At 41.2% G+C, this 22015-nt stretch overlaps 2 protein-coding genes across 5 annotated transcripts in view; both read right to left on the reverse strand.

The window, feature by feature from the left end:
- Positions 1-559: 559 nt before the first annotated feature.
- LOC103353943 (zinc finger and BTB domain-containing protein 14-like) lies at positions 560-3226 on the reverse strand. The gene is made up of 2 exons (XM_008277141.1): positions 3159-3226; positions 560-2551 (listed from the first exon to the last, which is right to left on the reverse strand). The coding sequence occupies exon 2, from the start codon at positions 2526-2528 to the stop codon at positions 1356-1358; it is 1173 nt and encodes a 390-aa protein (XP_008275363.1). The 5' UTR covers positions 2529-2551; positions 3159-3226; the 3' UTR covers positions 560-1355.
- Positions 3227-6175: 2949 nt separating this feature from the next.
- epb41l3b (erythrocyte membrane protein band 4.1-like 3b) overlaps positions 6176-22015 on the reverse strand; it is a 60013-nt gene continuing 44173 nt past the window's right edge. For 3 of the 4 annotated variants that reach the window (XM_008277144.1, XM_008277143.1, XM_008277142.1), the window contains exons 13-22: positions 20127-20192; positions 19275-19460; positions 17999-18058; positions 15953-15985; positions 15654-15731; positions 14180-14263; positions 13329-13427; positions 12750-12830; positions 12276-12391; positions 6176-7208 (exon numbers count right to left, since the gene is read on the reverse strand). In XM_008277144.1, coding sequence (XP_008275366.1) covers positions 12281-12391; positions 12750-12830; positions 13329-13427; positions 14180-14263; positions 15654-15731; positions 15953-15985; positions 17999-18058; positions 19275-19460; positions 20127-20192 — 798 coding nt within the window. In that variant the 3' untranslated portion in view covers positions 6176-7208; positions 12276-12280. Of the gene's footprint in view, positions 7209-12275; positions 12392-12749; positions 12831-13328; positions 13428-14179; positions 14264-15653; positions 15732-15952; positions 15986-16808; positions 17538-17998; positions 18059-19274; positions 19461-20126; positions 20193-20705; positions 20742-22015 lie in introns of all 4 variants that reach the window. The other variant, XM_008277145.1, reaches the window with a different exon arrangement.

Genomic DNA, 22015 nt, shown 5'->3' on the forward strand with positions numbered 1-22015 from the left:
GCGGGGCTTTCTGTATCATTATTCTTCTGCAGAATTGGTTTCTGGCTCTAACATGTACAGTGGAGTTGCTCCAATTATTACAACTTGCCATTGTGTAGCACAAAACAGTTGTACAGTGTTTGAGCGAGCAGTAGGTGAGCTGGTGAGCCTGAGTAAATGGCGGACAGGTGGCTGAAGAGAGGACGAGACTTAACAGATTTGCACATTCTAAAGGAAGCAACACTGTAGACTTACGATTAAGACATTTTAAGGCAGATGCAGAATACTTTCATTGAAACAACCTGAGGACGACTGCAAATGTGGGAAATTAAGGTCTACAAACTTTTTTCACTGCAGCCACAACAAGCAAATAACATTAACATTTGACCCATTTAACCAAGGTGGCAGCTGCAGAGGATAAATACTTTTTGGAATGCCTCCACAGTACCCTTTCAGAACCTTGCTTGTATCTACTGTTTAAGAAGTAGGCGTGGCACGACTACCTTCACCGATTAATTCAATAGAAAAATCCTGCAGGGCATGCTCAGCACTCCACAAAAACCAAACTTTGCAAAACCAATAAAACACAGCAAATGGTGTTTATTGTCAAAGTGTAGGAGTAGGACAATGTTATATGTGCATAATTCAATATTGTGTTCTCTAATTGTGCAACAAACTAAGCTACAGTATATACAGACATCTATCATAAACTGTTGATAGCTGGATGACAGTTATACTGTATAACAGTAAATCTAGTTGGCCGGTTGCTTGGGCAGGACAGTCTCTTAAAGGCAATCCGTCAAAGGCCCAAGACTTTGGTATCATCTGCGTCAATGCAAAATGGTGACTCTTACTCTTACAGTGTAATATCAATCAATACAACTAAACACATCCATTAAAAACATCCACATGAATATACTCAATGCAACAAATGTTATGCAGAAAAATCTCTTTCCCCCCCCCTCCCCTTTCTGCTTCTCTCTTTTATCTCCATAAAACCCAGTAAAGGTTAAACAAACATTTAAATGTTACATATTCCATTAAACAAAAAAAAGAGAATAATGTTATGAGAACCCTCAGCCTAGATAGCAACAATGCTTTGTGAAAAATATATGTATAGTAGAGTGAACTAAACATTTACATGATTTTACAGGTGAAAGGAAACATCGCTTTGACATAACTCTTTAGAATAATAATACAGCCCCACAGTCTTATGAACATGCTATGATCTCTTGTTACTCACTCCGATTACTGTCCTTGTGATGTCAGCTTACACAGCCTGTCACAGGGTTGTGGTTGTGTCAGTGTGTATACATGTTGTAAAGTGTGCATGTATGCATGTCTGTATGTCAGTGTGTTTGTGTTTGTTTGCAGGCTCAACAGTCCCCCGAGTTATGTGAGTGTGGCCCGGTCTCCATTTTCCAGTCTCTCTGGTCAGTGGCGTCTGCCTGGCCGTGCTGGGAGGCTGCAGGAGACAGGGACATCTGTCTGCGAGGGTTGCCGCTGTGCATGGTGTTCCAGTGGCGTTTCAGATCCGACGCTTTGATGAAGGCTTTGTCGCAGGAACCGCAGTTGAAGGGTCGCTCGCCTCGGTGCTGCCGTTCATGGTCTTTCAGGTGAGACTTGTGCTTAAAGGCCTTTTCGCACATTTGACACGCAAAAGGGCGCTCATTACTGTGGACCCTCTCGTGCCTCTTCAGATCGGGGCCCCTGATGAAGGCCTTACCGCACACCACGCAGCGGTGCGGCTTGAAGCCAGAGTGGATCTTCAGGTGCTCCTTGAGGTGGGCGGCGGTGGTGAAGGCTTTGGGGCAGTGCTCACAGCCGTAGGGGCGGTTGGCAGTGAGCAGTCTCTCTTTTTTGGCGTTGTGGTCCATGGGTTTTGCTCCCGTGCTCTGGCAGGAGCCGTGGTCGCGGTGGCCGTACAGCAGGTACTCCAGCTTCATATCACTGGAGGAGGAGGAGCCCCAGCTGTGGCTGTGAGGGTCTTTGCCCATGTTGGTGTTGTAGTTGTGTGGCTGAGAGACGTGAGAGCCACCAGGCCCCATGCTGTCCATCCCCTGATCATAGAAGCTGTTCTTCCTCACCTCCTCCATAGCCAGTTCCTTAAGGATGGCGTCCTGGGCTCTCATCCCGTGGTCACCCGGAGCTTGGTTTTCCCGAGTTTTCATGTTGGTCAGCTCACGTTTCTGAGTACACAAGTTATCCAGGAAGTTGATCCCCAGGATCTGACCGGACGACATCATCATATTGATGTCCTTCTTCCTCACAGCCAGCCTGGCTGTGTACATGTAATTGAGCACCTCTTCAAAGATGTCTGAGCGGATGAAGTCCAACTCCACGATGGAGTTGTCCTCGTCGCTTTGCTTCTTAAAGAGCTTTTTGAAGTAGTTGCTGCAGGCTGCCAAGACACAGCGGTGAGCCCTGAACTCGATGTTTTCCACCACCACCACCACATCACAGTGCTCACCTTCCATCCTCTGCTGATTCAGCATCTTCAGAAAGGTGGCTTTGTGGTCATAGTCGATATATCTCAGTAAATCAGACATGTTGCAGGTCAGATAGGAGCAACCTGCAGAGGAGACACAGCACACTGTCAAATACTGAGATTTCAATAACAAAGCGGGGCATGGATGTAGCTGTACAGCTGAGGGGTGGAGCTCTGTATGCATGCCTCCTATGAAAATACGAGCATGCTGAGTATGCAACACACATAGCAGTTATTGGAGAAACTTGCAACCAAAAGCGTATTTGTTAATAAATGACCGCCTGAAAAGCAGAGAGTAAACAAGAGGCTAAATCAATCATGCAGAAATCCTTAAGAAAAAATACGACAGGCCCGACAGCGACACAAGCTGCAGCAGCGCGAAGAAAAGACAGAAACAGCAGCAGAAACAAACTGACGCACTTTTCTTTACTTAACAAATGCGTTTTTGCCGCAGTGTTGCGTGACAGTCGCGTTGCGTGAAAGGAGGATAACCTTAGCAAGAATATTTCACATTTCACTGCGCCCAGCCATTTTGGTCAGCAAGCCTCCATTGGCATGTTTCTGCTGTCTTTAAGTCAGTTCACAACCAGCGGAGACACGGAACCCAACACAAGGACACACGACCGTCGAAACGCGGCGCGGTTTTCTGCGCCGCCCGAGGAGACAAAGAGAAAACAGAAAATGTTAATACCCGAAGCCTGAACGCGATCCCTGTGTTGTCACGCAAGGCAGTCGACGACGATCCAGAGCTGTCGTTTTTCCTCTTCCTCCTCTTGTTGTGACTGAGCGGCTCCGCAGGAAGCGCGCCACCGCTCTGCTGCCGCCTGCAGCCTCGGAGCGGTACTGCAGGGACGCTCCATGGCCACAGACAGGAGGAGCCTCAGTCCTGGCCGAGTGTTGGTCTGGCAGCAGCACCACCTCTTCATTTGTCAGTTATGGGAATTTATATATAAGATATTAATAATTACCGAAATTCTTGTGCCAGATGTTGTTCAGAAATGTTACATGTGAATAAATACAGGCCTAAAGGAAAAGTATGACACCAAAAAATAAATACATGAAGTCAAAGAGACTGTTGTAAAAATAAAACTCATACTTCACATAATATTGAAATACTGCAATGAAACTGAAATATTGCACATAAAGCTAAAACGAATGTATTTTGCACACACTGTTGAGGAAGTAATATGGCAGATGATGCTGATGCCACTGCTGAGTGCTTCAGCTGCTCAGGAGGAACAGAAGAACAGTTTGATGGTAGAACAGAGCTGTTGTGCTGTTCTGTGCTGCTCCTCTCAGTCAAACAATCCAGTCAGAAAAAAACAACGTCTCCTGTGCAGTATGACACAATTGTAATGCCATTAGTCATTAAAAAGAAATCCATCCACCCATCCGTTATCTATACACCGCTTAATCCTCACAAGGGTTGTGGGGGTGCTGGAGCTTATCCCAGCTGACTTAGGGGGAAGGCAGGGGACACCCTGGACAGGCCGCCAGTCAAAAAGAAATCTTTAAGTTGAATTTATTTATTTTACAAAAAAAAAAGAATCAACAAATTTTTGCTATGAATACTGGGAAAAAATGTGACTGGGCAAACTATAGCTTGTGCTGTTCATGACTAAGTTACAGTGGGGAAAACAACAACAAAGAAACAGAACATGGATCAATAAGAACAGAACAGTCAAGTACAAGCACCCAGAGCAGGTCTGGTCTTAGGGGGCCTGCAGCCTATCCCATCTGACTTATGGTAACGGCAGGATACATCCTGGACAGGTCAGCAGTCTATCACAGGGCTACACAGAGAGACCGCACACTCACATTAACACTTTTGGACAGCATAGAATCACTAGTTAACTTCAGCATGTTTTTGGATTGTGGGAGGAAGCTGGAGAACCCGGAGAGAACCCACGCTGCACAGGGAGAACATGCAAATGGCCAGGACGTACACGTGTGTGAGTATTTTTATTTTTTTAAACAAAGCACTGTATGCCAAACAGTCACTTTTAGGGATTCACTCCTATCAATTGACACCCTTTAAAACACTTCCTAAAACACATTCCTAACACTTGCATTAACATGATTTTTTCTCTCTTTGTTGCCTGTTAAGCTGTTTATTGCTTATTGCTCACATAGTTTGTGCTTGTCCTCTCTTTCCACTGCGATAGCATTTTCTTGTTTGTCTCTGCGTTTCACTTTTCTCCATCCTTTCCCCTCACCCCAACCGGTCGAGGCAGATGGCCGTCCTCTCTGGGCCTGTTTCAGCTGTAGGTTTCTCCCTGTTAAAATGGAGTACCTTCACCCTCACCGAGACGCTTGCTAATATGGCATCTTTGGATCCATTGAATTTTCAGGGTATAATTTGGTGGTGTACTTAGTAATCTGAATTACTCAGGTAATTTGTTAGAGAACAAAATATTGTGGGAATTTAATCATAAAATTGATTTTGATCTGGTATGTTTGCAAAACTGATAATATTATATGTTCCTAATATGTAAGCCTGGTAAATTTGCATTGTATATGTTAGTACAGAGTCTTAACTTTTATATTGAAACTTGTTGGGTAATTAGTTAAGCCAATGTTATTTCTGGAAAGCACTTTGGCTTAAATGCGGGATATTAATAACAACAGCTTAGTGGTTAGCTAGGGTCTTTTTGTTTTGAGTTTATCTTAATTTTTATGTTGCCTTCTGAGGTATCCTGCTTTTACAGCTATTAAGGATTCCAGTACACAGGTATCATCATTTTATTAATAACAAGGTCGATGCAATATGAGAGTTCAAACAGATGAACACATGATATAAAATGAACTGGATGCTCTGTTAGTTTCAGGAGAGCTCGTGGTGTAAGACCTTTTTTTTCATGTCAGTACCATGCAGTTTATTTGTTACTTACTTGAGGAGGAATCACAAGAAGAACCAACAATCTTATGGCTTAGCATTTGGAGACATCAAGAGAAATAAAAGTGCAAAACAAAACAAGATGTGAAATATGGAAAATTATTTAATAGAGGATTCATTAAAAAAAAAAAAAAAAAAAAAGCAACCAAAGACTTATTTTTAAGTAAGCGATGCCCTTTGATCACATATTACACATACTCACTTGTTTGGACAGTCCTGACCAAGGATTATTTCAGTAAGTCAGTCCGTTCTTCCACTTTGTGCAGGTCAGGACGATGCACGCATGTCATTTCTGCTATTTGCAATTTTTTTTCCAGCCATTGGATTGACATTTGTGCTGCACATAATGTAAAAGTGCACAAATACAACTAGTGTACTTCAACTTTATCAAAAAACAGGGTAGTAATTAACAAAAAATACATGGATCATATGTAAAGGGATTTTTGAAAGTGTCTTTGCAAATTACTCTGCTGTTTGTGTTTTCTCGGTGCTGCAGTGGATGGATGGACATAAAGCTGGAGAAAGACGGAGGTTTTTTCAGTACTTCAACAAGTGAAACCCATTTTTTGCTGTTATTGCTCAATCTTGGGGACAGATTTTTGTTTATTTATTTTTTTTTTTTACTGTGTGAAACTGTGAATAAACAGTTAAAACAGTTTTAAAATGACCTAATGTATTGAGAAAATAACCAAATCTCAGTGTTTAAATCCAGAAATCAATAATCAGTGGGTTGACTGTAGGTCCCTGCCATCCAGTACTGAAGTACTTTGGTCATGTTGTTGTTTAGAAGAAAACATCAAATTAAAAACCAATGCATTTACCATTTTTATTTTACCATTTTGAGGAAAACATGGCTGTACATGAACAATACTCAGTTATTCAGATACCTTTGAACAGATAAGGGAGGCATACAGCTGACATGTTCGGGGGGAGGCGGAGGAAAGATCTCTCTTAGCTTTGCATCTCGTTTGGGCAGAGCTCGGCAGTTTGAGCCCTCAACCTCACAGTCACACAAACCTGGGACTTGTGCTGCAGCCGATCCTCTACCCAAGAACACGGTCAAAGCCTACACAGGCACATAAAAATCTATTTCTTCCATAGCGCAGCACCTTGGCTTTTGCTAAAATAGACTTTCTCAAAAAAAATGTTGCAGTGGTATAATCAATCAATCAATCAATCAATCAATGAGAAACAATAAAACACTGAAATTAAAATAAAAAGTAAAATTCAAGTAGACATGACAGAAATCAACTGTGAAGGATAATTTGCTATTTTCCTAGGAAAGCTTTGATATGTACAGTACAGAGCTGTAGTGATTTCTGTAGCAGCCTACCTGATGGGAAATCATTGTGTGGCTGGAAGGAGTGAGGCAATGCTTGCTTGCTTGCAAATAAGGTTGGCACTTCTACTGCAAGGTTAAATAGTGTATGCTCTCTAACACATACAGCCTACAGCAAATTTAAGTTTCTGGAGTGATGGCTTTGCTTCATAAATAAAATGCTGCTACAATAATCATTCTCAATCATCATAAAAATGCATTAAAGTCAGAATGCAGTGAAAGCAAAACATTTGCTTGCTGCACACAGGGATTTGGGGGTGCAGATGGACTGTGAACCTTTTTGAAAGTTGTATCTTGCCATTAGTTTGATAATGCAACATTGCGTCCCTTTTCATGCAAAATGCATTTTATTTGTTTTGCAAGTGGTGGTTGCGACTAGCGGCGAGCTGCAGCACTTGTAGAGTAGGAGCCTTTCTAGTCTTCAGAGAGTCCTGACGTAATATGTGGAGTTCTGGATGTTGGATTCTGGGAGGTTGAACGGAAAACAGCCGCCATCTGTGTTATTCCTGGAAAAGCAGAGGAATCAGAAGTCAGTGCATCCTACACGTTTAATTACTTCTGAAGCTTTACTGCCGCAGTACACCCTGCCAAAAATGAGTCTGATTAAAGGTTATGCGGTTTTACCCACATAAACAGATACAAAGAGGAACTGTTGAGCCACAAAACTGCGAACTCAGAACATAGATACACACAAGCTACTTGGGCAACAAGTAATCTGCAATGATGTAATAAATGAATTCCAACCATATTCTAATTCCTGTCGTCCAACTACTGCAAGGTGCTTTTAGCACCATAAGGCAGAACAGTGCTTTGTAAGTGCAGACCATTTAGCATTAAACTCTACTGTTACTGCTACAAGTCCATCAGAATTAAAAGACAACTCTTCATCACTACATCATGCTTTATTCAGCAAAGAATTTCAGCTCTCTGTCCTTCAAAGAGAGGAGGAGATTTGGAGAAATTGCTGCATTAGAGAGTGGCACTCTGGATTTCTAAATTGGGCACTTTGGGTAACATGAGGAATTAAGCTCAAAGCAACTTTTGTAGAACCTACCAGACAATAAATAATAGATGAAATGGAAATGAACCCTCTGAACTCCAGCAGTTTCTGAGTTTTTCTTTTTTTGCTCCTGTCTCATTTTTACTCACTGTGGGCTCATCTTTAACTGCAATTATAAAGTCCTGGACCTATGGACACAGCACAACCATGACTAGAAGGAGAGTGAACTCAGAAATGTCTCCTGTGTAGTATGACACAGTTAGAGTGCCCTCAGTCATAGAAATTAAACAGAAATATTGAAGCTAAGTTTAGTTATTTTACAAAAGTGAAAAAAAAAGAGAGAAAAAGCAATCAATATGTTGGACACTTTCCACGTACCCACATGTGAATACTGGGGGGAAAAAGTGCATGGACAAACTTCAGCTATTTTACTACTTGCATTTTCATCTAGTTACATTTCATCTTTATATTTATCTGAGGCAGATGGCCGTCCCTCCCTGAGCCTGGTTCTGTCTGAGGTTTTTTTTTCCCCTGCGGGGGTTTTCGGTTCCTTCCCACTGTTGAGGACTGCTTGCGGACTGCTGAAGCTTATAGGGAATCCAAATGTTTTGGACTGTTGGGTGTTTCTGTTTCTGCCTTTGTTAAGCGCTATGAGATGACTTGTTGTTGTAAATATGTGCTATACAAATAAAATTGAAGTGAACTGAATTTGTGTAAACACGGCCTGCAGTTCAGCCCAATTCACCTAAAAAAGTCCCAGAACTGTCATGTGACTGCTAGCTGCAGCTCATGACTCAATGCAGAAATCATTGTTTTATTTTGTATATTATCTGGTTAAACTAAGTGTTTTATTTAAAGTGAATTTTTAAATGAGATACAGAATAGTTATTTTGATGAAATATCACAATTTTAAGCATATAGTTTTCTTTACACTGAGCTGTGACAATGTTTCAAATGACGTATTAAACAAAAGGCAATCAAAGATTTCAGTCTGTTTGACTTGGTGACACTTGTAGACACTGGTGGCAACACAGCATAAATCTGTGAAAAGCAGTTGGAGGCGTGCAGCCTTCATCTAATTCTCTGGCTGTTCCTTCCACTATCTCCTGCAGTATTTCAAACTGATCTGCGGTAGAAAAATGCCCACATGACTGTTGTCTTGTTTTGTTTACACATTTTTGGTGAATGAGTAAGTGCCAAGCTTGTTGACAAACACTGTGAACAACTTGTCAGCTCATATTTTGTGAGTGAAATGCTTCTGATGTTAAACGGCAGCAGTAGGACGTGTTTGGTTCGCATTAGCAGCAACTAAATACTAGAAATGCAAAAGTAACCAATGTCCTCCATTGTTCGTCAGCCATGGTAACAATCAATCATCAATTCAGCAATGACATTAAGGAATTACTGTGGACATTTTTCCATATGCTGATAAAAAAAAAGAAAAGCTTCTCAAAAAACTGCACAGTTACATATAAATTTGAAAAGCAACTTTACAGCTGGTTACTGAAATATAACTTAAATAGAAAAAATGTATGACTTTATTTTGCTGTTCAACAATTGATGGGGAAAAAAATGGAGTCTTCCACATTAAATAATGTGTCAAGTTATTCATCTCTTCACAGTCGTTTATTATTAAAATAATCCTCATAGCTGATCTACATGATGGAGTGACTTGTTCACTGGAGGTAATGTTAGTCTAGCTGCTAAAAACAGCCGCTCACCTTGAACAGATGTCCATAAATACTGTCACAGCAAATTTATCAGTCCAGCAGATCAGTCAGTATTTACTGCCCCCTTCAAAATGTATTTATACTCAGAGCAGAGCGTCGCAGAAACACTTCATCACTTTAGTATGCCTGTCGTTAAAAAGTGTGTTATTAGAGTCCGCTGCTCCTGAACATTAGCAGTGGTATCAGGTACAGCTGTCCTCTGCTGACAGACGCTCAGTTCCCAGCCTGTGATGGTATTTGAAAATCCTAGTTTACTATCAGTATGAGCCTCAGGTAGTCATCTAAACCAGACAGGTACCAGACACCTTTTTACAGTTTGATGCAGCAGAGTTCATCAGTAGGACTTCCACAGTTAGCAGTTGGACAGCAGGGAGGTGCGCTTGTTTTATGGACCGTTACAGTCAGTCAGCAAACACACGTGTAACTCCATCTCATTAAAGGGGCTCTGCCCGGTGTGAAGCCAGTTATTACAGCAACACATTTCTGACAGCATGACTCTGGTATTCTGCTTTATCAGTTCATATATTTGTAATCGGTTACATTCTTACTGGCAATTAATCGATTAACAATCAATTGTTAACATTCCTGCCTAATGCACACTTTTGACAATGCTGCCACAGACATCCAGTTTGTAACACTATATAAATATTGCAGTACTTTCATAAGTGGATGATAGGCCCAGTCACACCTTTGAGTTACCACATTTGTCAACAGTGACTTAACAGGCGATAATTTAAATAACCTTTTAGACGTTGCTACATTGAACTTTTTCCCAACTGACAAACTCGGATTAAAAGATGTATTTGCTGCAAGAAATTTTCTGAAAAGACAATTATGACAGCATTCTTTCTATTTATGGCCACTCATAAACAACTTAGGTGGATAAGGTGTAAATAAAACCAAGGATACCTTGATATTGTATAAAGTGTTTTGAAGAGAAGGATGGTGATATTGTGACCTATTGGTCTGAAAACAGATCATTAAATTGCATGTAACAAATCCCAAACCCATTTTAAGCACCTCCATGGTGATGCCACAACAGAATATGAATAAAGCGTGGCACACTGGAGATGACTTGTGCAGCATGTCCCAATTTTGGGAGTTCAGCACTGATGCTCACTGTGGTCTGCACCTTGCTGTATGTGTGTTATCAGAGGAAAACATAGTCAATTGTATTTTTAGCACCATGGACACTGCCAAAATTTTCTGACTCGATAGACCTCACCACTGTGTGTGTATCTATGTTGGAAAAAAGACAAGCATCCAAAAGACCACAGAGAAAACATTTAGTGTTAATAGTGCTATTCAAAGCCAGTCGTTCTGACACATAAACATTAGACAGCACACACACAGACTGAGGGTAAGGCCGCAGAAACAAAGCCAAACATTCCCATGTAGTGAGTCACATAAGAACACACATGCACGCTCACTCATCCCAAACCCTGCGCCTTGGGATTGTTTTAGTCAGAAGCTAATGAAATAACAAGCCTCAGAGCTAAAAGGTGAGTTAGAGTAAACTAGACAGTGAGCAGTTTCGAGAGACAAAAATCGCTCAGGAGAAGAAAGTTGTGAAAACATGCTGTGGGAGAGTGGAATGAAGAGTTCTCTTATGCTGCGTAACACCTGACAGAATCCTCACAATACTGACAGTGGACAAGTTGAAACACAAATGGCTGCATTTGTGAAGTTTGTAGAAACACTGCCACAAGGAGCCCCCTCCCCCTCCCCACAGAAAAGAAAGTGCAACTGAAAGGAGCAGTATGTCACAAACTGTTGTTAACACAGGTGTCCTAGAAACAGTTTTAACATGTCAGGGATAAACCCCAGAGCCAAAAATGCGTATGGAAAGTGGATGATTGTGCTGCATTGATGGCACTTTTGCTAAGCGTTTTAGAGAATACTCAATGCGGCTTAGTTTAAACTTTTTGGATTGTTAAATAAGTTTTTAAACGTTTATAGCACTCTATTGTACTAAAATTCTATATATTCTATATATGTATTCTATCTATCTATCTATCTATCTATCTATCTATCTATCTATCTATCTATCTATCTATCTATTTCAGGTAACATTTATATTTTTCTCGTAAGAGCAGAGTCGAAATAGACCAAAGCATGTCTGTGTACACTTAAGATCAGATTTCAGTCCATACGGGGGCGTTTGCAGTCACAGGCTGAGAGCTCTGAGGAGCAGAAGCCGGTTTAGCCGGTATTTAATCGCTCATCGCTGCCAGTGCCCTTTGTGAGGCTACAAATATGGACACAACAATATATGGAAAATGCTTTTACAGGATGTTTCACAACATGAAGGCTACATTTCTAACATTTTTTTTTTTAAAAATGTGTAACTTTGTGAACATTTAGAGAAAAAAAAAGTGATTTCTTAAAATGCCAGACTGTTCATATTAGAGGCAGTGATGACTGTATTTTATACACAGAAAACACTGCAGCCCTTCAAATAAGAGACTGTATTTCTTTCCAGCAGGGGGAAGTGTTGCACCCACATTATATGGAATTGCATGGGACTGCCAGCAACATGACTCTGAAGGCCTTTAAGCCTTGTCATTATGAGCTGAGACTATAATATCCGGTTTGTGTGCACACACGCACCAGCAGTCCTTTTCCCTGCTGGGGGAGTGGAGCTGGAATGACAACAGCATGATGCATTAGCTGTGAGTGCTACAGAAGCAGCGCTATCTGTACCAGTGAGAAGAAGTGCTGATGGGAAAGCAGCATGCCTGAGAATGGAGACCAGTTGGAAAAAGCCCAGTCTGACCAAATTAAAACCAGACCAGACTGAACTGGACAAGGCCGGGACCAGGACTAGGGTCTCATTGTCTTACCTGGGTCAGTCCTCCCCCTCCTCTGGCGTGATCTCTGTCTCTTTATGTACCACTACTTTGGTCACTGACATGTCAGGATGCTGTTCTTTAGCCTCCTTTATGGCCTGAGCCAGAGCCTACATACAGGAGTGCAGTGCCAGGAGGGATCACCAGGGGGAGACAGAGAATGGGGAAGGACAAGGAGGGGGCGGGGATGTTGGATTGTAAGTCAGTATACCAACAAGGAAGTTACATTTGTCATACTTCCAGTATTTTTCAAGCCACACCAAGAGTTAATATTGTTTTGTTTAAAATGTAGCCACTCTCAAAGTGCATGTTAAGGCCCAGGGGGTCACAAAGGTCACTGTTAAGCACTCTACTTTTCGTTTTGCTGTTCAAATCAAAGTCTTGGTTTTATAGGCAAAGAAAAAATAAACTAGATAGTAGAGAATAAAAAAAAAGAAACTATATGAAAAGATCAAATCTCTAAAAGACCTCATCATGGTCGATGTCCGCATCTCCGGTGATAACGATCCTCTTCTCGATTCTTGTCTCGGATATTCCTCCTTTCACCGTCTGACCAACAGCAAACAATCAATAATGGCCCATTACAAATCTTTAGGAAGGAAATACTTACATATACGTATAAATGTTAGTCAGAGAGGGGATTGACATTTGCAGGAAAGGTATCATTAAGTTTGTGTTTCCATCTCTTAAGGCTAGAAGTGTGTAATGAGACATAAAATGCCTCTAAAATACAAAAATACCACTTCCCCATTTTCATCTACAAAAATATGTTTTAAACAGTAAATTTCAAGTTTAACATGTCAAGATGGCATTTTTTTTTAATATTCTGGAAGACATATTATGAGTAAAATAATTGGTCATTGCCAAGATTGAGCATTTCCTCCTTAAAACTACAGTGCACCGATGACTCGAAAACACCCGGGAACCACACTTCTGGGGTTTGAATCCATAAATGTAGAGGGACTTTAAAATGTGACGGTAGGCAGAAAGACATGCATAAGCTAAAGAAATGTTTGACAGGTCAAAGAGACAACAGATCGCCCTGACCTTTGTGATGTGTGTGGTTGTTGTGGTGCTGGTGGTTTCCGAGGTGATGGTCTGAGCACTCAGCAACACCCCAGGGTCTGCGTCACCATTAGTGTCAACCTGTTCACAAGCAAAATGCCTTATATTTGTGCTCTGGATCAAGTCAGTACAACAAAATTATTCAATTCTTTTTCGAATATTACTCAGCACAACTAAGTAGTAGCTTTAAAGCTCAGTAACTTAATACACTGTCGGTTTATCAAATGGGTAGTGAAACTTGAAAGTGACAATAACTCCCAATCCCACAGTTCCCTTTAGCTTTACGAAGCTTTACATTATCTTTCATCTCACTGTTTACGCCTTCCAGCAACTTCACAGTTTTGATTCACTGTCACTCGTCTCAGCAGCGTTGTTTTCTGTCACAGCACACAGCTGCTTCTTTTACTTTTTCTGACAAATGTTCTCCACTATTTCCTCCGTACTTTAGCAAAAACAGACACAGCTAGCGACTCGCTGGTAAGACAGTCGAGGATTTCGTTTGTAGTGAGCCAGATATTTCTCTTTTCAGGTAGTGGAGAGCAAATTAGTGCTAAAAGAAAAGTGAATATTGGACGTAGGTTGATTAAGTGGACACAAATACAACTCTATAAATAAATTATAATATTGCTTTATAAAATATTAAAGTATTTATTGCCAACATGATGGCTCTATCACCTCCTCTAGTCATGGTTACAGCTTGTTTTCTGCTCATTATTGCAAGTTTACCTTTTATGGATAAATTACACATCATTCTTTAATCACTTCTGTTTCAAATCTTACACAATTTAAACAAATATAAAATGGAGATAATATCACATTGTGTACAAATGTACCTCTGCAGCCTCATAGGTGATAGTCTTTGTCTCTGTGTGGATCACAGGCGTGTCTTTGGTTGCCATCTCCACATTGTCCGGACTCTGGTGCACAAAAAGACCAAACAGTCAGACCAAATCAATGTCTTCAGAGGGAAACCAGCATCAGCAAAAGCATCCATGCTCCAGCTCATTTAGATCTCCTGTGTGAAACAAACTGCTGCAGATGTTGGTTGTTAACTGTACCTTCTACATGAAATCAAATTGACAAAGAAGGTACCACATGCTAAAAAACTAAGCCAAAGACAGCCATTGAGGGGTTTAAATGTCTAAACAAACATGCAGTCATGTACTGCAGTCCTTAGTCGTGCAATTTCATTATACATTGCACAATGACAGTAAAACGTGTTCTGATTCTGAAGGAGAGAATACCGAAGGCAAATCACACGGTTTTGATCAAGTGCGTGCACCACATCAAGTTGAAGGTCTCTTGATCTGCCCAGCAGCACACTGTGAAGTTAGGAGGTTGACACGCATATCTGTGCTTTTTTGTTGAGTTTTGTCATTGATTACTAGTGGCAGATTATGTTGGCAAAACGGATGGTGGTAGTAAGATTACAGGGCCGAGGCTGAGGCCACTGAAGCTGATGAAGGGTTACCTCCAGCTGAGGTAAGGGTGGAGGTGAATGGGTGTGTGGGGTATCTGACATAAGGGGTTCAGTCTGAGTCACTTTGTGTGGGCTGGACTTTCAGTCTTGTGCTCGATATCCTCTTTTTTTTAAATATTTCAGCTCCTGGTATCTCTTCTCACACTTCTAACCCCTTTCTGTCAACATCTCAGGAAAGTTCTTTGGTTCTTCATCCTCGGTACACTCAGAGCATTCCTTTGCCTCCTTATTCACCTCCTCAATTCTGTCTTCCAACTCTGTGAGTAACTCTTCTCTCTTGAAAAAATGCACCTCATCTGACAACTGGAATCTTTTGCCATTTACTTCTGTCTCCTTTCTGCCCCCTGCATGTTTCCAACCTGCCAATTCATTCACCAAAGCAGCTCTCAGTTGCTTCATTGTGCTCCTAGTTTGTTCAAAGAAACTTTATTTTTTTTTTTTGTTACAACCTCTGATGTAAGCAGGAGTTACTGTCTTCTCTTGGTATAGATGCCTCCCCCTCCACACTTGCCTCATCTTCTTTCCTATCTATGACTTCCTCAGATTCCTTTTATGCTTCTAAGTTCACTGCACACTCTGGTAAAGCCCTCTAATCTAACCCCAAATTTGATGCTACTGGTTGCATTTCTGCTTGTAAGTGCACAAGATACACACTGCTGAACTTGTTATCAGGATGGTCCAGGAGTAACAGTTTTTGAGCTGGTGAAGTATTACCACTAATTTCTGACCGTGAGTCTGTTACACAATCTAGTTCCTGCTTTGCTGGCTCTGCAGATTGTGCAGCGCACCGGTTCGGTCTGTGCAGCCTCTGTGGTCTGGATACTCACCGTTGGCGTTGTCAATTTGGCTGATTCTGCTTCTGTTTCCAAGGCAACCACTTCCTTCTCCTGCTGATCAGCGGAGGCCTGTGAATGATGAATTACACAATTAGACAATGTTTTGCATCATTATTTAAAACTAAATCGAAACAGTACAGGGCAGTTTCACATCACACCTGATAGAGAAAAACAGATATGTTGGTTAAGTATTTTTTTAGATTTTTACTCCATACAACCTAACAGAATTGCAAAAAATAAGAAAAATATAAGATATAGACAATTTTTAAGGACCAGAGAGCAGTGGTCACCTTTTGAGATGAGGAAACCCATCCCAGCGTAGACTGATGAGACACAAGGATAAACAGACACAAGAACAGAGAGAAAGGTAAAGCGATAGTCAAAAGTCACAGTGAGCACTAAACAAGAGGGAGACAGTGCGGAAAATGAAAGGTATGAAACGTAAATAATGTATGCATTGTATGGAATACCATTCTGCAGCTTGTTAAATGTGTGAGCTTAAGTAAAAAGTTAAAGAAATCCTAAAAGCTCAAACTGATAATCCACTTTTAGAATTGCTGAACCCATCAGGAGCAAATTTTACTTTTAAAAACTGCCCCTTAAGAATGGTGAAATATCTCTTTAGGTAGATCCATACAATTTTTTTTCTGAACTTGTTTGTGAGACTGAGGGGGTTTTGGAGAATGAGGCGGGAAAAGCTGCAACGGTGGCACCGAGCCAGGGCTATGAAGTCACCGCTTTCAGGGAACTGATAACAGAGCTGAAAGAAAGGAATGGTGTAGCTGAGCAAAATGACAGAAACAAACCATAGCCAGCCACAGTCCCTGTTTCGTTCCTTATTAGCTGTGGAGGTCAGCTGCTAAGGTAAGGCAAGCTGTTTTAGTTGTCAATCAATTCAGACACAAACCCAAAACAGTTGTAGCAAAAAAACAAGCAGCAAGTTTGAATGCAACAGAAATTGCGGTTTGGCAAGTGTGAGCATAAACGCTGGGTGTTAGGGGACCATTAGCCATGCACAGGGCTTGATTACACTTGTTAGACTGGTTTGGCTGCTGCTGGAGGGAATGGGAGTAGGTGGCAGGTGGTGGAGGAGATATGAAGGAGGCAGCAATAACTGAATTGTTGCTTTTAGTTTTCATACAGTACCACAGCTAAAGATGTAGTTGAAGATTCTGAAACTGTAATCTGAGTCAGGTTGGACTTTGACTGCTCAGACTGGACTCCTTCAAAGGTGAAGATTTCTGCTTCCTGCTTCAGCCCATCAGATGTTTTCATCGCCTTTACGTCCTTTGCTGAGACACTGATGACCTCTGAGGCCTCTGTCTTCGCCTCCTCAGAAATCCATGATGCCATGGCCTTTTTTGGCGAATCAGTACCTTTAATCTGAATTATGTCATTAGTTTTTATCTCCACCTTTGGACTTGGCATCTTGACTTCTGTAGTCTGGGCTTCTGTAACAACAGAAGTCTCTGCTATTAACACTTCTTTCTCTTCAGATGCAGCAAGCAAGTCATTCTTGTCAGCTTCATACTCTCCAGGGACAACAGATTGCTCCTTCTCATCCAAAGTACTCGTCTCCTTGCCCTCAGCGTCCGCTTTGTCCTCCGCATCCTTCAAGATAATGAGCGTCCCTTTCTTATCACTGATGGCCTGGGACACTTCCTGTCTCACAGCTCCGGGGCTGATTTTTACTACTGACTTCTCTGACACCTCGTCCTGGGAGTCAGGTGTTTTCTCTTCCACCTCCCTCAGGGTCCCATCCATGAAGACGTCATCGTCCATAGTGGTTGACAAACTAATCCCATGAGGCCCAGAGGAGGTGGCCCCATCTGTTATGATACTATCCACCACGTATTTCACCAGATATCCTGCTGCCTGGGGAGACACTTTGCTTATTGAAGATGGATCGTTTAAGTTAATAGACAGAGGACATTGCACAGCCAATTAACAGCAGAATTAAGCTCAAGAGACTATTCAGGAAGAAATGACACGTACATAGGCTGAGCTCCACAAGTACCTGAATTGAGGCGCACTGTTTGGATGTAGCTTAGTCTGTTATTAGTTTCTCTGCATAAATATGTATTATCACTGACAAAACTATGAATTTAAAAAGTATGACACATAATTTTAGATCAGCACTTGATATCATAACGCTGATTCTGAAAATACTAGAATTATAATCAATTATAAATAAATAGAACAAAAAGATATTACAGTGGTAAGCAGTAAGAGCAAGACACTGCCCAAGTGTCCACAAACCTCTGGAGCCACAAAGATGTGAAAGGCAAAAAAAACACTTCTTCCTTTTTAAGTGTGACTAATTGGAAGCAGCTTACCTCAGTGACTTTAACATCCACTTCTTTTGCCTCATCTCCAGTTGGTTGCTCATCGTTAGTCTGCAGAGAAAAAAAAAAGGTCACATTCAGGTATCATCCAGATAGACAATAAATGACGTGTCCAGTGCAAATCACAACATTCAAACGTCATCAAGAGTTCTGAGTTCTGGATTCTAAAACTCTTGAGAGGCAGTTTCTTGTCATTTTAGTGAGACACATTTGATGTCAAGGATTTGCTTTCAGAAACTTTAATTAGTCCAGTGTAACTAAATCAGACTATGCTACACATGACAAGTTCACAGTGTGATCAAAAAGTTTCATGATTGTTCCTTTAAAAATCAAAAGTTGCTAATATTTGGACACTATTCTTGTCAAAGTTTGCAACGCTTGTAGCTCTTCCTGGAAGACCAGTTCAACATATCAAGCATCCTCTGTAATGGTCACGAATCTCCCTAACCGTGTCAAACAACCCTTAAAGTTGAATTTCATTTCAGGGAAAAGGATGAAGGTACAGCAGCCAAATCTTACAAGCAGGGTGGGTGGTGAGCCACGACTGTGTTGTTGTGGCCAAAACAAATCTGTGCATAATCACAACACTTTGTCCATGTCCACAGCACACTGGGGCACCCACAGTTCAAGCTGTTAGCGTCGGATGTTCTTCCTCAGATGCCTTAGGATGTTACAGTACACCTCTGCATTAACAGTCAGGCAGTCTCCTGCCTCGAGACAGTTATTGCTTGCACATGTGCTTTTTACACATGCACTACAAACAGTCTCACAAGTTTTAGAACACACCCCTTTCAATACAGAAACTCTGACAAAACTGCACGTTATGTCACAGAACAACAATCACATTAATGATCAATGACTTTACCATTCCTTACCAAAACAAATTCGCATAATAATCAGGTGATGATGAGATATAGTAAAGACAAAAAAAATCAAATGGCAAAGAGAAACACATTGGATAAAACATGCATTAAACTGTATTCACGCACTAACTCAGAATGGCTTTATACACCAGATTCCTCTATTAAGGGGCCCGTCTTTCTGACAGGCACTAAAGCCATTTGAAGTATAAAATGTCTTGCACCGTACTCATGTTGATGTAGAAAATATTGCTCTTGCCCCATTATGAATATTGAATTGGCTCCTTTATGACTTATTGTGCAATAAATCCTGCAACTGATGCCTTTGTTTATGTAAAAATGTCCTTGGTGATGTCATGCTTCACAAACACATGCCATCATTAAGTCTGCTGTGGACTGCAGCTTACATCCTGTGGTTCCAGTGGCTCTATCATTGGTGCTTCATGCGCTTTGGGTGAGCGAACAGGGGATGAGGAGAGTCTCTTCTCCCACTCGGTCAGACCTGACATGCTTCCGCCAGTCTCCAGGAAGGAGCGCTTCAGCTCGCTGATGTTGGTCTGGTGCTTGACAACCTCTGCTGGAGTATCGGTATCCTACAGTAGCCAATCAACGATGATACAGGGAGATGAACGCAGGAGCAGTGTGGAGGGAAGAACGGCCATGCTTCATGCAACGGTAGATGCATATCCAATGAATTACCAAGATACATGTTGGGCAGCATAAACAGCTCTGAAAAGGTCTGGAACCAAAACGTCCTAAATCAGATGCATTATGTGCGTCCTCAGTTTTCATGTTTACGGTTCACAGGCCTGTGTAGGAGTCTGTGTTATCTTGTGCAGTTATCTTGCAAAAACCGCAAAATAACTGCAAAATGTCCACCCAAACGGCAATTGTGAACGAAGACAGTAACAGCTTGTACTTAAATGCTAAAGAAGCATTTAAGACCAGCTTGAACCAATCAAAACAAATGGGTTCATGCATAGATTTATGTATTTAGTTTCATAGGTTTAGTTAAGCACAGCACTCCCAAATCCCATTAGAAGTCAACAGTAACTTCTACCAGTTTAATTTCAGTTATATTTGTCATAAATTAATTAAATTAATTAAGATGCTCACAGCAAGAACTTTTTCACACAGGAAATCTAGAAAACAGTATCTAATACTGGCAGTTACATGTGTAATCAATCCTATTCTAAGTTAAGTTTCATCATACCAAAAGCTGCATGCGTATTTCAGTAGTGCGTTGTTTTCTTACCAACCTCTAGCATCAGATTACTATGCCTGATAAAAACGTTTTCCCCTTTAACTCGTCTTATGAAACTATACTGTGAAGACAAAAAAGGGGAGAGGAATTGTAAATAACGAATTAGGCACTATGCCATGTTATGTTCCAACTGTTTGGAGAAAGTGGGAGCTTTGTCTTCGACAATAGGGCTGAAAAAGACAAATGGTGTGATGACAAAAACCACTTCACAAAAAAATCCCGGTAAAAGTCATGATATGTAAAAAAAAATAAAATAAAAGGTGAAAACTAAAATCTGACGGGTGCAGCAGCAGGAAATGAAATCCGAACATGACTGTATGATTTACAAACGCAAGCACCTGAGAAATTAGTTATAATGGAGAAGAAGCAGTGACTGCTTTGCAGCAGCAGTCTGTGGCGTGTATTCAGCAAAGAGTCTGGTGTGGGGCGTGAGAATGTCAACAGCGGCAGCAGAAGCAGGCAAGCCAAGGCTGGGGGACAGCACAAAGTGACTGATGGCTCATTTCTGAGTGGTTCAGTGCATCTGATGGTGGTGTGATGCACTGAGCAGGGCCATGAATCGAGCCCAGTGTACCTGAGTCTGCATTTCAGAGTCCTCATCGGCTTCCGACTGACGACAAGTAAGGAGAAGAGCAAGAGACAGTGAGACAAGGCAATAAAGAGGTATTAATCAGAAGAGATGCAGATGGAAAACCAGGTGAGGGGAAAGAGAAAGTGAGCCCCAGGGAGCAACAAGCAGAGAGATAAGAGAGGGAAAATAAGGTGGCTGACCAATAAAAATAACTGACCACTTCCTAATCCCCTCTCCTGAACAGCTTTGTCCAATCATAGCCTTAACAACTGAACTGCAGCTCTGTCCAGCTTTAAATTTGTCCTTGCTTTAGTAGCATGCATAAGGCTGGACTAAGAGTGACAACTGCACATCTAAGTGTTTATAGGCTGGCTGGTTTTTCTGTTCCTTTTCCAAAAGCAAAAGTGGAAGCAGGTTAAACATTGTGATTGTCTGCTCAGGATACACTGCAACAGTTAATGTGTTGAGTTATTTAGCTTATGACCTACAGTAGTAAACAAGAAATTTCTAATCTGAGAGCATACCAATAACTAATTACATGGCGGTAATGTACCAATTGGCAAATTGAACGACATTAGTTTGTAGGTTTATGAGTTACTTTAAAAAGCCCTGTTCATGAATGTTGCATTTTTTCATTTTAATTGTATTTATTTTATTGTCTTTTATTTATACCTCTATTGCTTGATTCCATGTGTATTTTTGTTTTTATGTTTGTGAAATCAACTGTAGTCTTTGTAAGTGCTTTAGTAGAAGACAACTGGACTTCTCTTTTGGGTTCTCAAAGACATTTCACCTCTCACAGAGAGCTCCTCAGTGACTTTGGAGAGTTCCTCATATGATCCCAAAATGTCTAAAGGCCTGTTAACAACCCGAGACTCACACGACTCAAGGTGTTAATGGTGGTAAAACTGTCTCAGGAGGGCTCTCAGGACTGTGGATGGTGTTACATACCCCCTCCTCTGTTAAGAGATGGCTGTTCCAGTTTAACATAAATGGCTTCCTTCACTTCTCTCTTAATCAATCTATAGTCTCTGTCCAGAATGCAAACATTGCTCCCCTCAAAGAAGTGTCTTCTTTTGCTTTGGATGCAGGTTAAGGAAGCAAACTTATTACACAGGCTCAACATACCTCCTTAGAGAGTGTTGCCACTATTAACACTTCAAGTTATGTGAGTCTTGAATGTTTAACAAGCCATAGGCCATGTGAGTTGGGGTAAGCCGCCACATTAGCTAGATACACACAAGCAGTGGTACTATGAGTTGTGTGATGTGATTTAGGGAAGGAGTTTCCACATTTCAGCACCAATATTCATC

Source organism: Stegastes partitus, unplaced genomic scaffold, assembly GCF_000690725.1.
Source record: "Stegastes partitus isolate 25-593 unplaced genomic scaffold, Stegastes_partitus-1.0.2 Scaffold90, whole genome shotgun sequence".
Taxonomy (NCBI): domain Eukaryota; kingdom Metazoa; phylum Chordata; class Actinopteri; family Pomacentridae; genus Stegastes; species Stegastes partitus.